The sequence below is a fragment of the Gymnogyps californianus genome, chromosome 25, assembly GCF_018139145.2.
Source record: "Gymnogyps californianus isolate 813 chromosome 25, ASM1813914v2, whole genome shotgun sequence".
In the NCBI taxonomy this organism is placed as follows: Eukaryota; Metazoa; Chordata; class Aves; order Accipitriformes; family Cathartidae; genus Gymnogyps; species Gymnogyps californianus.
This window is the reverse complement of record NC_059495.1, coordinates 7647085-7660639: the sequence shown is the minus strand read 5'-3', so window position 1 is coordinate 7660639 and position 13555 is coordinate 7647085. Positions and strand designations below refer to the sequence as shown.

The 13555-nt window shown below is 50.3% G+C and overlaps 1 protein-coding gene and 1 long non-coding RNA gene across 2 annotated transcripts in view; one reads left to right on the top strand and one right to left on the bottom strand.

The window, feature by feature from the left end:
* Window positions 1–13555, bottom strand: part of KIRREL3 (kirre like nephrin family adhesion molecule 3) — a 143528-nt gene that overhangs the window by 49716 nt on the left and 80257 nt on the right. The window contains exons 5-6 of the mRNA XM_050911061.1: window positions 8639–8796; window positions 4703–4853 (exon numbers count right to left, since the gene is read on the bottom strand). Coding sequence (XP_050767018.1) covers window positions 4703–4853; window positions 8639–8796 — 309 coding nt within the window. The remainder of the gene's footprint in view (window positions 1–4702; window positions 4854–8638; window positions 8797–13555) is intronic.
* Window positions 6289–13230, top strand: LOC127025905 (uncharacterized). The gene is made up of 3 exons (XR_007767711.1): window positions 6289–6403; window positions 9228–9316; window positions 11017–13230. It is a non-coding gene; the product is annotated as an uncharacterized LOC127025905 (long non-coding RNA).

The window sequence follows — 13555 nt, the reverse complement described above, 5'->3', positions numbered from 1 at the left end:
CCTCCTCTTCCTAAATATCTCAGCAACATCATTCCCAGCTGGAGAACCGGGAAAGGCTGCAGCTGAGCAGCCACCCTCCCGCTCAGCACCCAAGCAGACAGGGCTGGGGGTCGGCCCTGCTGACCTGAGGGAAGCGAAGCTGGTTGGTACCCACCGGCCAGGGGACCCCCCTTAGCATCACGTGCGGGTGGGCATCCTGGAGCCCAGCGCTGGAGAACGGGGTCAGCGTCGCAGGGCTGGAGGTGGTACGATGCTCGATTTACTGCTCGGATGCTGTGAAGGCATGGCTCTAATGCAAGCCCAAGGAGTGTGGTTGTGTTTAAAAGGGATGAAAGCTTCCCTGCCAGCTTCTCCCCCCGCCAGCTTCCTCCACCATACACAAGTCAGGGTCCTGCTGGAGAGACCTGGCTCTCTGGCAACTGCTCAAAGCCTTTGCTCGAGGGTACGGGCTCTAACTGGGCATACTGATGTGAGAACTTCTCTTCTGGGTACCTCTTTGCAAAGGTAATGGCAACGGGTGAAACTTCAGGCGTAGGAGGAGCTGAGGAGGAAAAAGCGATGCTGTCTGCAAAGGCACGGGAAGGGCTGGCACTGGCAGAGCTGCAAGGGAGGAGAGGAAAGCAGAAAGTCTGTCCGTGTGCCGAGAGAGCAGGACAGCATTCAAAGCAACCCTGCGCTGTTCCAGCCTGTCTCACCCTGCGAGGTGCGGGGATGGGTTGGGATCATCCTTGCAGCAAGGCCACCGGCTGGGGACGAAAGGGGAGTCTCCGCGGTGGCCTCAGCAGTGACCTCGGCTGGGCGGCAGCCTGGGCGAGACGGGAGAGGGAAAGGCAGCGGGCCGGAGGCGTGCTGCAGTACCCCGGCGTGCTGCAGAGCCTCCTCCTCCGCCGCGTCCCTGCCTCATTAGGCCCCGTGATATTTACCCAGCCAGAGCCCCGCTTTGTTGCGAGCAAAGCCACCTGCCTTCTTGATGGGAAATTATGACGGGGAAATTATAGGTATTTTCAATTTACCCTAATTTCATTTTAAAATGTGCAATTCAAATGACAATAAAGATGGGCGCAGTTGGGAATATAAATGAGCTTCCCTAACATAACAGCCCAGAGATATATAGTGGGCTCCTAATTCATTTGCAGGCATCCTGACACTTCCCTATTGTTATACAACAACAGCTAATCACCTTCCTTTGTTAAGTATGAATCACGCTTCTCTTTAGTAGCTTCCCCATTGTTTGATGGTTTAGTAGCTGTGCCTACAATTTACAGAGGAGCCTCTTTGTATTAAAATGAGCCCAGCTCCCTCCTGCACTCAAAACAAAAAAAAAAAAAAAATGGAGATTAAAAAGAAAAAAAAAAAAAGAGCAAAGGAAATGAATTAAAGTCTTTGATCTTGCCTTTCACAAATGGGATTGGGCTTTCTAATATTGTGGCAGCTTCCCCGCGAGGCAGTGGGTGCCGCGGATAGCGTGGGTTTGTGTGTGCAAGTGTGTTTTGGAGTATTTTAAAGCAAAGGAAAAAAAAAAAAAGACACAAATTGTAACTCATCAGAATGTAATTCCGCTCGGTTACAATTATAATTCCTGCCTGGCTTCTTGTAATTAATTTGGATGATGGAAGCAGATAGAGCCAGCCTACAGGCGACCGGGAGGAATGCGTGCATGCAAATGCTCGCACGCCCAGGTACCGCGTATCCCCGCGAGCACGCTCGCACCGGGGGACCAGCATCGCTCCTCACCAGCTGCGCAGTCAGTGAGGCACCCCAGCTAACCCCTCAGCTCCCCCCTTTTAAATCAGCACCCGGGAAACGATCGCTGGGGTCACGGGCTGAGCTCCACGGGCTGCAGGCACCCTGCTGGCTCTTGCACTGCCAAGTGCAGATCCCTCTCCATACTCCTCTCCCCTCCGGACCCCCAGACAAGCCCTTCCAAACCTCTACCCTGAATCCAAAAGCAGCCTGCGGGTCAAATGAGGAGGAACGAGGAGCTGGAAGCAGACTAAGATGCCTCTTCAGCTCTGGACTTTCACACTCCCCAGTGGGAAGCCCAAAAGGGAATCAAACACTCTAATGCTACAAGGATAAACACAGCATGAGACCCTCCAACATAGTGATGTGACCCTCATTTTGCTCATCACCCTGGTCCACAGACCCTCCACTTTCCTTCTCCTACTCCCGCCTCCTGCAAAAAATACAGATGCAGTCAAATCCCTTCTTGCCATGAAAAAAAAAAATAAAAAAAAGGTGTAAAAATGAACAACTGCACATGTGTGTGCGGAGGCTTGGAGCAAATGGCTTTGGATAAGCAATAACCCTGCTCCTCCCCATCCCGGCACGCCGGATGTGCATTTCCATAGAGCCACTGGGCTCTGGCAGTATAAATAGTTTATGGCATATCAAACTATTAAACATGATTTTAATCCCACTTGTGATGTTCGGCGCATAACTCACAGGAGGCTGACTTTGATGTGGCTGGTGGAATGGAAATCACATTGAACAGATGTTCCAGCTGGAGTTGCTTAGTGTTTCCATTACAGACCCTGCTCAGGGTTGGGTTTTTTTTTTTTTCCCCTTGTTTTTTTTTGGAAGGGGAGGGTTTTATGACTCAGCTATTTCATTGCTGCTAAGATGGTCAGGCAGTGCCTGCATGAGATTGATGGGAGCCAAACTTCATCTTTGCATCGGCTGAAAGAGGATATTCTCTCCCACCATTTGCATACACCCTGCGTAGGAAATAACCCCCACCCTGGCATTTCTGTGCTGCGTGTGAGCATTTTTGATGTTCTTTTGAATTGCAAAAGAAAACGAAAGCAGGAGGAGTGATTTACCAGGCTGCGGCTTCCTGGGAGGGATTATTTTTGGTTCCCTGGGATTATTTTGCAAGGCCGTCTCTTTCAAACCGTGCAGCTGGGCAACGTTTGCTACGGTGTGAACAGCGGAGGTGGAGATGTGCAGGCTCCAGCGTGAAATGCAGCAGGTTGTGCCAGGCTGGGAAAAGCTGACCAGCCACCAACTGCTGCCTCCTTCCTTACTCTTGCAGAAACCACTTCTTTTTTTCCCCCCAGGGTGCTGCTTCTCGGCTAGATGTTGGAAGAAGACCCAGGGAAGGACCTCCTTTCATCGCCGGGGTGGTGCAGAGGGGTACGCAGCCTACCTTGCCTTTGCAGCCAGCCTTGCCCAGGACAGTTCCCCAGGAGAATTGAGTGGCCTGGATAATTTTTGCTTAAGAAAAGTACCTTTAGCTCTTTGCAAAGTGAAAGCAGCCAATTGCCTACCTGGCTGGGAGTGAAACCTAATGGACTGGGCAGCAGCTAGAGCAGGCTCTTGCATCCGGGACGAAATCCACCCCACCGCAGGCTGGTTAATCCATCTTGGTATTTTTCTATCCCTCCATCACCCATCCAGCACTGGGAAATTGATATCCTCATTAGACCCCATTAAGAACAACATACTTTTAATAGCTGGATAGGATATTATTATTATTACTTTCACAGCATGGCGTATTTAATGGCTCGGAGTGGAAATTGGTGTTCTTTATTGGGTCTTTCTCTTTCCAAAGCAGATTCCATCAAGCTCAGGGATTCAGCTCACGTCTCCTGCCCCGCACTGTACAGCACAGTGTAATGATGTCTCCGGCTTTGCGTTGTTTGTGAGAACGCGTGTGCGTCTCCAGCTATTGTAACTGTTTGCCGGCTGTGAAATAACCCATGCTATTATCTCATTTTATCTGGCCGGTTCTGTCAGGACATGCTATCCAGAGACCCAAGAGCCTGTTAATCTTCCGGCAGCAAACGCTGGAAGTCTTAAATGGTGAATTTTCTGCTGTGCTTGAGTTTGTTCAACCAGTTTTAATTGGACTCTGGAAAGCAGCTGGCATGCTAATACTGAACACCCTGCATTTGCAAATTGTTGGTAAATACAGCTGCAGGAATTGTGTGTGCAAATGAAGCCCGGCTGGAGGGAGGTCAGGATGAGCCCGAGAGCAACAGCTATTGCAGAGGAGGAGGGAAGAGATCTGTGAAATGTGAATTTCTCAGGAAGGAAGATTTTGCTTCATGGATTTACAGCAAAGGGTAAATGATATGGCTCTCGACACACACCGGTCCCCAGCAGATGCTGATTGACGCTAGCTGTATTTCACGGGAGGGAGACTTCCCACTGATTAGGTGTCTAACACGCTATCTCAGTGGAGAACAACAAAAAACTTACCGCTGAACAGCCTCTAAGACTGGAAACGTGCTTTTTTGTACCAGAAACCTTAATGGGCCTTATCTCTGCTACTGGCCATGTCCAGAGATGCTGCTTGCTCAGCCAAAACCATTTGGGATCCATCCCTGCTCCAGAGACCCCAGAGGGCCTGGATCAGGACACAGAGTCGGGCCACGTGCAACACCCACCGGCCACCCGGAGCATGGCAGCTGGTGCTGCTTTTGCTCAAAACCACGGACACAAGACACAAAAGCTGGGAAGCAGCCTGTCCCTGTGGGTGCTCGTGTCTGTCTGGTGCCCCAGGGAGTTCAGGGGAGATGAGATCTCCTGTCTTTGACTTCACAGTATCAATGTACCGGTAAATCCCAGTAAAGGGAAACCCCCAAATCCCAGCATCCCACTCCTGACTGGAGTCAGACCCATGCGGGTAGCGACAGAGAGAGCAGGGAGGTTGGGATCACACAGTACCCAGAGATAGCTCAGCCAGCTGCGTACTCACGCTGGATATCAATGGTGACGGCGGTCTCCTTCCCGCTGGGAATGGCTTTGTTGGTGGCGCGGCAGACGATGCTCTCCCCGTTCTCAATGTCGGAGGGGGAGATGAAAAGGGTGCTCATGATACTCTCCCTCTTGCCGTCACGGAGAAGTGTCTGTGGGGGGAGAAACAGAGATGAGAAAAGGCAGTTTGCTACAGGAGAGGGGCCCCTTCCCCTGCCCGAGGGTCGTGCCAGGCTCTGCACACACACAGCTAGCCCTCGCTCGTACGAGTTTCTCAGCCAAGCAGCGCGCTCTGCAATAACAGTTCCTCTGGCTGGAATCTGCCGAGAAGCCTTAGGGGAATAGCATAGACAAATTTCACTGCACTTCCCTGGGAACTGGGCACTTAACTCCCATCTGCTTCCCTCCAGCCCTGCTGTGCCTAGACCTTGGAATCACAGCTCCAGCGAGATACATCTCACCCATCGTCCTAGGAAAGAGGGAGCCGGGGGACAGATAGGGCAACCGGCTTCTTGAACCTGCTGTCACCTTCTGCACCTATGCCAGGTGAGTACAAAAAGCTGCCTGGGCCACTTGACATAGCAATGAGCCGGTGCTGCTGGCACGGGACTGATCCCGGCCGTGGGTCCCCGGCTGCCCTGCAGTGGTCCAGCCCAGCCCATGGTAAATCATCACCACTCTGGCTCGTCTCGTGCTGGTGGTCACCGTGATGGGGACCTGAGGATGTCGGAGATCCAAAACCTCGAGCCTGGTACAGCAGTGGTTAACCAGCTCTATCTGCTCAGCCTTGGCACCTTGTTTCTTCCCTGGACTTATCTGACTTTGACTTCCAGCCGTGGTGCCCTGCCATGCCTTTATCGGCAAGCCCCAGGAGCCCTGCCTTATCAAACTCCTAATCCTCCTGCAAGTTCTTACAGACCATGGTCACGTCACCCTGTAGCCCTGTCTTTGGTAAACTAAACCGATCGAGCCCTCGGAGGCTCTCAAGATATTGCATGGTTTTCAATCTTTTAATCATTCTCCGGGCTTTCCTCTGACTTCTCTCCGGTTTATCAACAACCTCCGGGGACCAGAAATGCCAGAAACACAGCTTTTCCCAGCCACTGATAACAGCAGTAAATGCCCACGGATACCCTCATGCCACAACTATGTATTTTAGACCCTGCCAGGCAGTTTTTCTCTTTAAGTCTGTATCCTTCAAGTTTCCTCCTCACAACGTAAGACAAGTGCTTTATTGAATTGTAAACATACAGCAGGAAGACTAATGCTTTCACCTCCTGGGTTCATCGTGACGCAGCGTTGATGCATACAGGTTTTGTGCCTCTCAGGCACACTAGACAAGGAACGATGCTGAGAAATTGTCACCACAATCAGCCCAGAAGCTGGGGAGAAGCCAGGACCAAGACCTATTGGTACGTGATTGTCAGGGCCTGAGTGCACCAACAGTACTTAATTTCCCTGACGAACCTCATCTGGGGACTCTACCCAAGAGCTCTTCACCCATAGGCCCAGGAGGTGTATTTAAGCTCCGGCTCTAGCTTAAGCCCTGCTTTGGATGTGGTGAGGTGGACTGGATTTCCTGGCTTGACTTCAGAGCTGCCTCATCACTATGGACCTTCTGGAGATTGCTGCGCTGTAGCTGACCCTTCTACGACCACCAAACCTGCTCTGCTCCTCTTGTGTTGGTGCTGTGCCCTTGGTGGTAAGGATGCTGCCCTGTGCTTGCTTTGTTGTCACCCTGTGTGCTCTTCCCTTGGGGAACAGCCCCGCTTTTGGTGCTGAGGATGTGGTGAACCCTAAGCCTGTGCAGGACCTTCCCCCCACAGTGCCCCTGAGCTTTACGTTAGCCTCCAAACCCTCTGGGATCCTATAACACCCCCTATGGCTATAGGGACTGTTCCCTGTCCCCTTCAATAGGGATTGGGGTAAGTATGGGGGTTTTCAGTCAGCTGTGGCTATTCTGTACTGCCTGGCTGTGACTGCAGGGGGGCTGCATATCAATCAGTTGGTGGATTGGAAATTCAGAGAAACAAAGACATTATCACTCAGTATAAATGGTTTCAGGCAATGAGTAACCTGAACAGGGTTTCTTCTTGGTTGACTGGAATATCTGGATCAAATGAGACCTGGGCTGGGTTTTAGATTTATTGAAAAAGCAGAAAGAGGAAAATTGAAGAAGGATCTTAAAGGGAGCTTCAAAAGGGAAAGGTTTCTCAGACTCCAAAAATCAAAACCTCCCATTCCAAAAATGTCTAAAATTGGCCGTTAGTTTTTCTGAAGGCTGTTTCTCTTTTTTAAATAGGACAAGGTTAAGACAGCCACAAAAATGATCAAGTTAGGGTTTCCTGTGCATGTGTGGGGACTGTGGCGCTTAAGGTGACAAGCGCTGATGCAGCTGGTGCTGGCTGAGCACCCCTGTGCATGCCTGGCCCTGCAGCATTGCTTTTCCCCGCTTGTGGCAGGGATGTGTTTGTGGAGGGGCCTCGTGGAAACCTCCAGTAAGTCTGGAGAAACTGAGGGTCAGCCTCAGAAACTGAGGTTCTCCTGACCCCAGGAGGCGGGGAAGATGCTTCCCCCATGCAGAACAGGACTCCCTTCCCAGACCATCCCTGACAGCTGCTTAAAATGCCATGGAAATCTCTGTACTGCATGTGAGATGGAGCTGCAGCCTGAAAAGCTCTGCTTCGGGAGGTTTTTTGTTGGAAGTAGTTTGAAGAAAAATAAAGGAGGGGCATTCTTCCTTCTCTGCTACCCACTACTTGTTGGGTCTGAAAGGGAAAGGGCTTAAATGTTGGCTCCCCAGGGCCAGGTCTGAGCAGTCTGCAGTGGAGAGGAAGGCTTGGGGTGAACAGAATAAGTTATAAACAACTGCATGTCAATGGCCTGGATTTTAATTAATTCCACTTGATTTGAGAGAGGGAGAGGTCAGTTCTCTCTGGCTTTAATTAGTGCTGCCTCTTGCATTGCACGCAGGGAGATGGGGCAATTTCCCCCTCTGTTCACACCCATCAGCTAGAAGGAAGCAGCTCAGCTTCAGCTGAGATATCAGTGTGCTCTGCAGAGTGACAGCGGGGAGGAGAGGAGGGTGTTCTGGCTCCTCTGCTTTTCCATGCAGAGCAGGATGCTGCTGGAACGAGGCTGGATGGAGGCTTCACAGTGGTAGCAGAGGGTGAAATGTTTATTAAAAGATCTTCAGGAGCTTGAGAGGAATGCCTTTGACTCCTGACTTTGATGTTTGCTTGCATTACAAATGGCTGCAAACTGACCCATTTTATGTCTCGAATTTTGTTCCTTAGAAATTTTCATCAGAAATGTCAAGTGTTACTGAATCTTTAGCACTTACCAGACATCAGGCGTCTATAAACAGGAGAACATGTGGGTACCCATTCTGAGTACACTGTTGATTGCTCTTTGATGTTTTCCTTTATGACCCAATAAAGGCTTTCCGTTTAAATTAAAAAATGCCAACAACCCTGACAATTTTTCATGGAAAACTGCAGTTAGAGGAGGGGACATATGTCACCGCAACTACCTTTTGATCCAGAGGTTCTGCTACAGCCAAGGCCAGGTCAGTGTTGGCTGTGTGGTGCTGTACACAATGTTAACATCACACCCAGGCGGGATTTTGGAGGGAGAAGTGGGCATGCCAGGCAATTATAAACTGTGAGAGGGTACAAAAAGCCAGCCAAATTCAGAGCAGAGCCCATTTTGGTGACAGTTTGTGGTTTCTCACTTGCATCCTCCTGACTATTTTCCTCCCAGCCTCTCCCTTGGGAAGGTGGTATGGGGCGATGTAGGGTGAGAGTCTCAGCTCTGCAGAGCTGAAGGCGCTGCCCTAGATGTTTTGGGGCTGTGCGAAGAGCAGCGTCAGGCCTGGTACACCTTTCTGAAGCAAGGGAAGAGCACAGCCTTTGTCCTCAGCCCCATCCTGCCTCACCTTCGAGTAGGTAGCTCCGTTGATGACTTCTCCTTTCCGCATCCAGACGATGGAGGCTACCGGCTTGGCGTTGTCCGCGTGGCAGGTCAGGTTGAGGGGGTCTCCTGCTCTCAGGCTGATGATGGGCCCCCCCATAATGACAGGATCATCTGGAGGAACTGCAAAGAAATAGCACAGAGGAGACAATGTCATTTGCTAGCCTTAAACCAACCTTCTGGGAGTTACCTGTGGGGTCTGGGCTGCCAGGACTGGCCTGTGACCTCTCAAACCTCTGCAGCTGGCTTTGATGTGGCTGTGGCAGCATGTAACCCCATCTCACCACACTATACCCGGCTCGCCTTTTGCTGCTCACCTAAAAGCTGTGCCCCAGATCTGAACTACAGCGGCAGAAACCGCCTGAAGTTTTAGAGGGGACACGGGCCAGGTGGCTGCCTGAGTTTTGCAGTAATATGAAGGATCGAGCCTGTGGTAGAGAAATCCACCAAGGGCTACTACTCAGAATGTCCCTGAGCTGCAAACTGTGGGAGGATGGTGAATATTTGAAAGAAATATCCCTGCTTGCTGGCCCTGCTCTTCTATTCCTCCCCAGGCAACTATAACTGGCTGCTGCTGGACTCAGGATACGGGGCTCGCAGTGGCTTTGGTCTGACCCCTGTTCCTCTGACTGCAAATTGGAAGGTAGGTGAGGGTGATTTGGAGGAGAAGGGCAAGGGAGCTGCATTTGGACCGTTACCTATTGCACTCGGGGGGGACAGCTTATTATGGGCATCAGGCACGTGGTTTCCAGATGCTTGCCTTTGAAGAGGGCTCCCTTGCCAGCCCTCCGTCACGGAGGGATGGAGGAACCCCTGAGCACTCCCTTGCTCTGCTTTGATTTCCCTGTCGCTTTCACTCATCGTCTGTGCTGCTGCCTCGCCGCACAAAAGGTTGCGAAACTCCTCTCATTCAGTCAGACTCCCTCTTGCCACGATGAGTCTTTTAAGCATCTCCCTCTGTGAAAGCAGATTTTGCCAGGGGTATCAAGGAGACATTTAAGATCTCAACCTTCCTTTGAAACCACCTCAGTCTGACAGCCTGTGTGAGGCTGCATCCTCATTACAGGATGTGGCTTTGCTGGTATCACACAGCCCCTGGGCATCTCTGTTTCTCGTGCTGGGAAGCACTTCATGCCAGAGACAAGGAGGGATGGAAACAGGGAAGCAAGGGATGAGGGGCACCTGAGCATGGTCTCCTCTTTTGTGACTAGCTCTTGCAGCCTGGCATCTCTAAACACCCCCAGCATGGTAAGAGATGGGAAATTCAGCTGGAGAGAGGGGCTGTCCTTTCATCCTGCGGAGAGGACCTTCCATCTCCGCTACCCTGACTGGGTCAGCTCTAGCCAAGACCTGCTCTGAAGACGGAGAGGTCAGTCTAGTTCTTCCCAACCAGATCCTTTGGGAAACCAGGGTAGATCCTTCGCTACAAATAGATGCGTTGCCCACCCATCTCATGACCTGTTTCAGGAGCTTTTGGGGCCCATGCAGCATTGGGAAGCCAGCAGAAATGTAGAGGACACAGTGGAAAGGCATCCCCGTTGCAGCCTCTCTTGCCCAAGCAGAAGAGCTCACGCTAGCAAAGGATGTAGGAAGAAATTGCTGCTTCACATCCAGCTCAAAAGCCTCCTACCCTTCAGCATCCTTACCGAGGGGATGCAGCTGAGGGAAACCTGCCAATTTTCCACCAAAGCGGAGTTGCTTTTGTTACAAGTCAGTGCTGTTTCCCCCTCCCCGAGCTGGCTGGCACCAGGCTGAGCCATGCAAAGTGAATGTCAAAGTTGGCCAAAGACCTCTCTGAAATCCCCAAGTATGTCTCTGCTTCTGCTCCTGAGCCGCCCCAGCGTTTTAGCTGGCCGAGAAATGTTTAAAAACTCCTCGCTGGCTCCTCCAGCGCTGGGCTGAATTCAGGAGATGGAAAGGGATTATGTTCTCTGACAATTCAAAGGTGGCTGCTTGCATCAGCGCGGGATTTGTAGGCAAGGCAGATGTGCTGGTTGCACACAAGGCTGGTCACACACACATCTGCCAAATGCTGTGAGTAATGGGATTTTTCAGCTCAGTGGGTGGAACCCAGGGACTGGGGGGAAAACAGCTTTTCTACATGGATCCAAAATGTACATTTTTTTCAGGCTACATGAGTGGGGGGAAAAAAAAAAGTGAAAATCTGTGGTTTGGGTTAGTTGAAATGTGTCAGCCCCTGAAATAAGAAAATGTGGAAAATTCTGCTTCATTCTGATGCTATTTAACTATTAAGGAAGTATTTCTTTTCACTTTTTTAAAAAAACCCTTTCATTGGATGAGTTTATACTGTTTTAAAAAACCAAACTGGTATTTTTTCAATAGGTTTTCCCCTCACTGAAGCTATTAATTGAATTGGACCTCAGCTTGTAAAATATTGGAAATTCATCTTGTGGAGCAGGGAGAAAACCAACCCACAAGCCTTTCTCTGAAGAGCATCTTGGAATTAAATGAAGAGACTTTTGTGGTGGGATGTTTTAATATTCCTGACTGATGTCCTGTAAATGGCTGGTCCCACTGGATGACATCTGAAGACTTTTTTTTTTTCAGCCACTGGCTTAACATCACCCCCTCAAAGCAGTCCGGCCTGTCCCTTAGCTGCCCATGAAACCTAGGGGACATCATGGGACAGGGGACAACCTAATGCAGACAAACATGGACCCACTTGTCTTCCCTGTGCCAGAAAACTTTGTCTTCTAACCTACTGGTTTGCTCCTGTTTCCCTCTATTGGATTAGCAGCAAGACTTGGGGAGCTGCTTAAGGAGATGAGGCGAGAGAATGGGTCCTGATTATGTCTTCCCGAGCGGTTATCATCCCCCAGTTATTCATGTAGCCATGAATTATTGATGGTCTCCAGGCTCACTAACCAGGGGATCTGGCTGGGGAGGAGAAGGTCTGATGAATAGGAATCAGTGATGTCTCTCAACAGCTCTAACTTCTGCAAAATGAAGGATGGATGTATTCTTTCCCCACTCAAACTCCAGCCTGGGAGAGGAGGAGGAAGAGGAGAATGAAAGATAAAAAGGGGAGAAGAAAGAAGGGAAAGCAAGAAGCCAGTAGCATAGAGCCATGATCCATTATTCATCCACTGTGCTCCCAGGATTGGTTGTTATTATAAGGCACCACTACAGAATCCGGTCTCCTAATTTTTAATCACGTAGATGTAGAAGTGCTAGCCTTTCTGATTAATACAGGGCTATAAATAGGAAGAGTTGTTTGGGGCTGGGGCGGGGGTTATTCCTGACAGCAAAGAAAATGGAGTTAACCTTTACACGCCTGGGAAGTTTAAAAAGAGAATGAAAGAGAAGGGATCGATGATGGCTTAAGCCCACAAGAGTAGGAACAAGCCACAGAGATGGATGACATGCTGCTGCTCATGGGGTGGGAGTCCAGACAGATTATCCCCAAATGGACATTGCACTGAGACCTTCTGGGGTGGGAGGTGAAAAGCCCCAGCAGAAGGTCTCCTGTTCCTCACAGTGCACTCAGGACCTCAGCTGGAGAACTGTTCTTTTCTTCACTACAGACAAAACTTTCCAAAGAAACAATGACAAGCTTCTCCCCATCAAAACCCTGGTTTTCTGTCAAAACACAGGGCTTGCTGAGTATTTTTAAACCAGCCTTGGACAGGCATTAATCTGTTCTCCGTAGCTGTGGGCTGCTTGGAAGAGTCAGGACAGCTTGGGGTCTCTGCTCCTTGCCCTTTGGTGTGCTTTGGGAAAAGCATGTTTTACAGCACATCAGCATAAAGAAATACAAATAAATGAGTGTTGCTCTTGGGCTGTGCATTCAGCAACTTCTTAAATTAGTTGGCTAGTTAGAGGCTTTCCTGCATACAGTCCCACCCTGCAAGACTTAACTGTATGATAAATCAATGAGACCATGCCGAATTATTCAGCGCTGAACTAATACCCCAGGCTAACACTGCAGCTTTGGCTAAGAAATAACATAGGTGTCTCCAAACACTCCTGGCAGCTGGACGGTTGCGTGGTGAGCAGACAGAGCCTCAATTATTAGCAATATTTATTGAGATAACAGGATCCTCCAGGCAGGAGTCAGCTCCTGGAAGTGGAGAAAGCAGAAAGCCCTCCAGCCACCAGCACTTCTTCCTAATTAACACCAACTGGTTTTGTTTTGTTTGTTTTTTTTTCCTGTTGATGTGGCTGGTACCTCCTTGCTGTTGGGTTTGTGTAACACCCCTCCTCTTCTTGGGACAGTGTTAAGAGATTCAACTCCAAACGCTCACTGGTGGAGAAGGGCCACCCAGCTGCTGGGCTGGAGAGGCAGATACCGAGCAGCCCCTGAGGATTGTTCTGAGCCATGCATCTGCAAGTAATGTTCAGCCGGTGTGAGACTCCGCACAAGTGTCCCCCGAGGAATGAGATCCCTTGGGTAAGATATCGCTGATGCACTGCTCATCTTCCCTACGGGGTCTGCGGCACTCAAGGCTCTGGGCTCATCTTACATGTGTGTTAAGCAAATAACAGTGACCCAGAAGATGCTCTTGGTGATCACAAACCGTTGGGAGGTGTTTTCTAGTCCCAAAGCTGAGTCTAAGCATAGACCAAAAGCATCCCCAGCCCTCTACTGTGGTTTGCTAACAGCACTCGGTGGGCCAGCCGCCTTTCAGCAAGACAGCTCTCTGTAAACACGAGGCCCCATGGAGATGATGAAGCCAAGCCCAACAAGGGTATGTTTGCTCCCGTATTTTGTCTCTACAGTAAGGAAAGCGCAGGGAGCCCCAGGGAGACAGCCTGGAGGGATTCAGCTGACCCTCTCATGCAGCGAGGATGGATCTGGAAGCTTTGCTCTGGTGCAGCAAAGCGTTTGTGTATTCAGACATTGCATCGCAGGCTTGTCAAA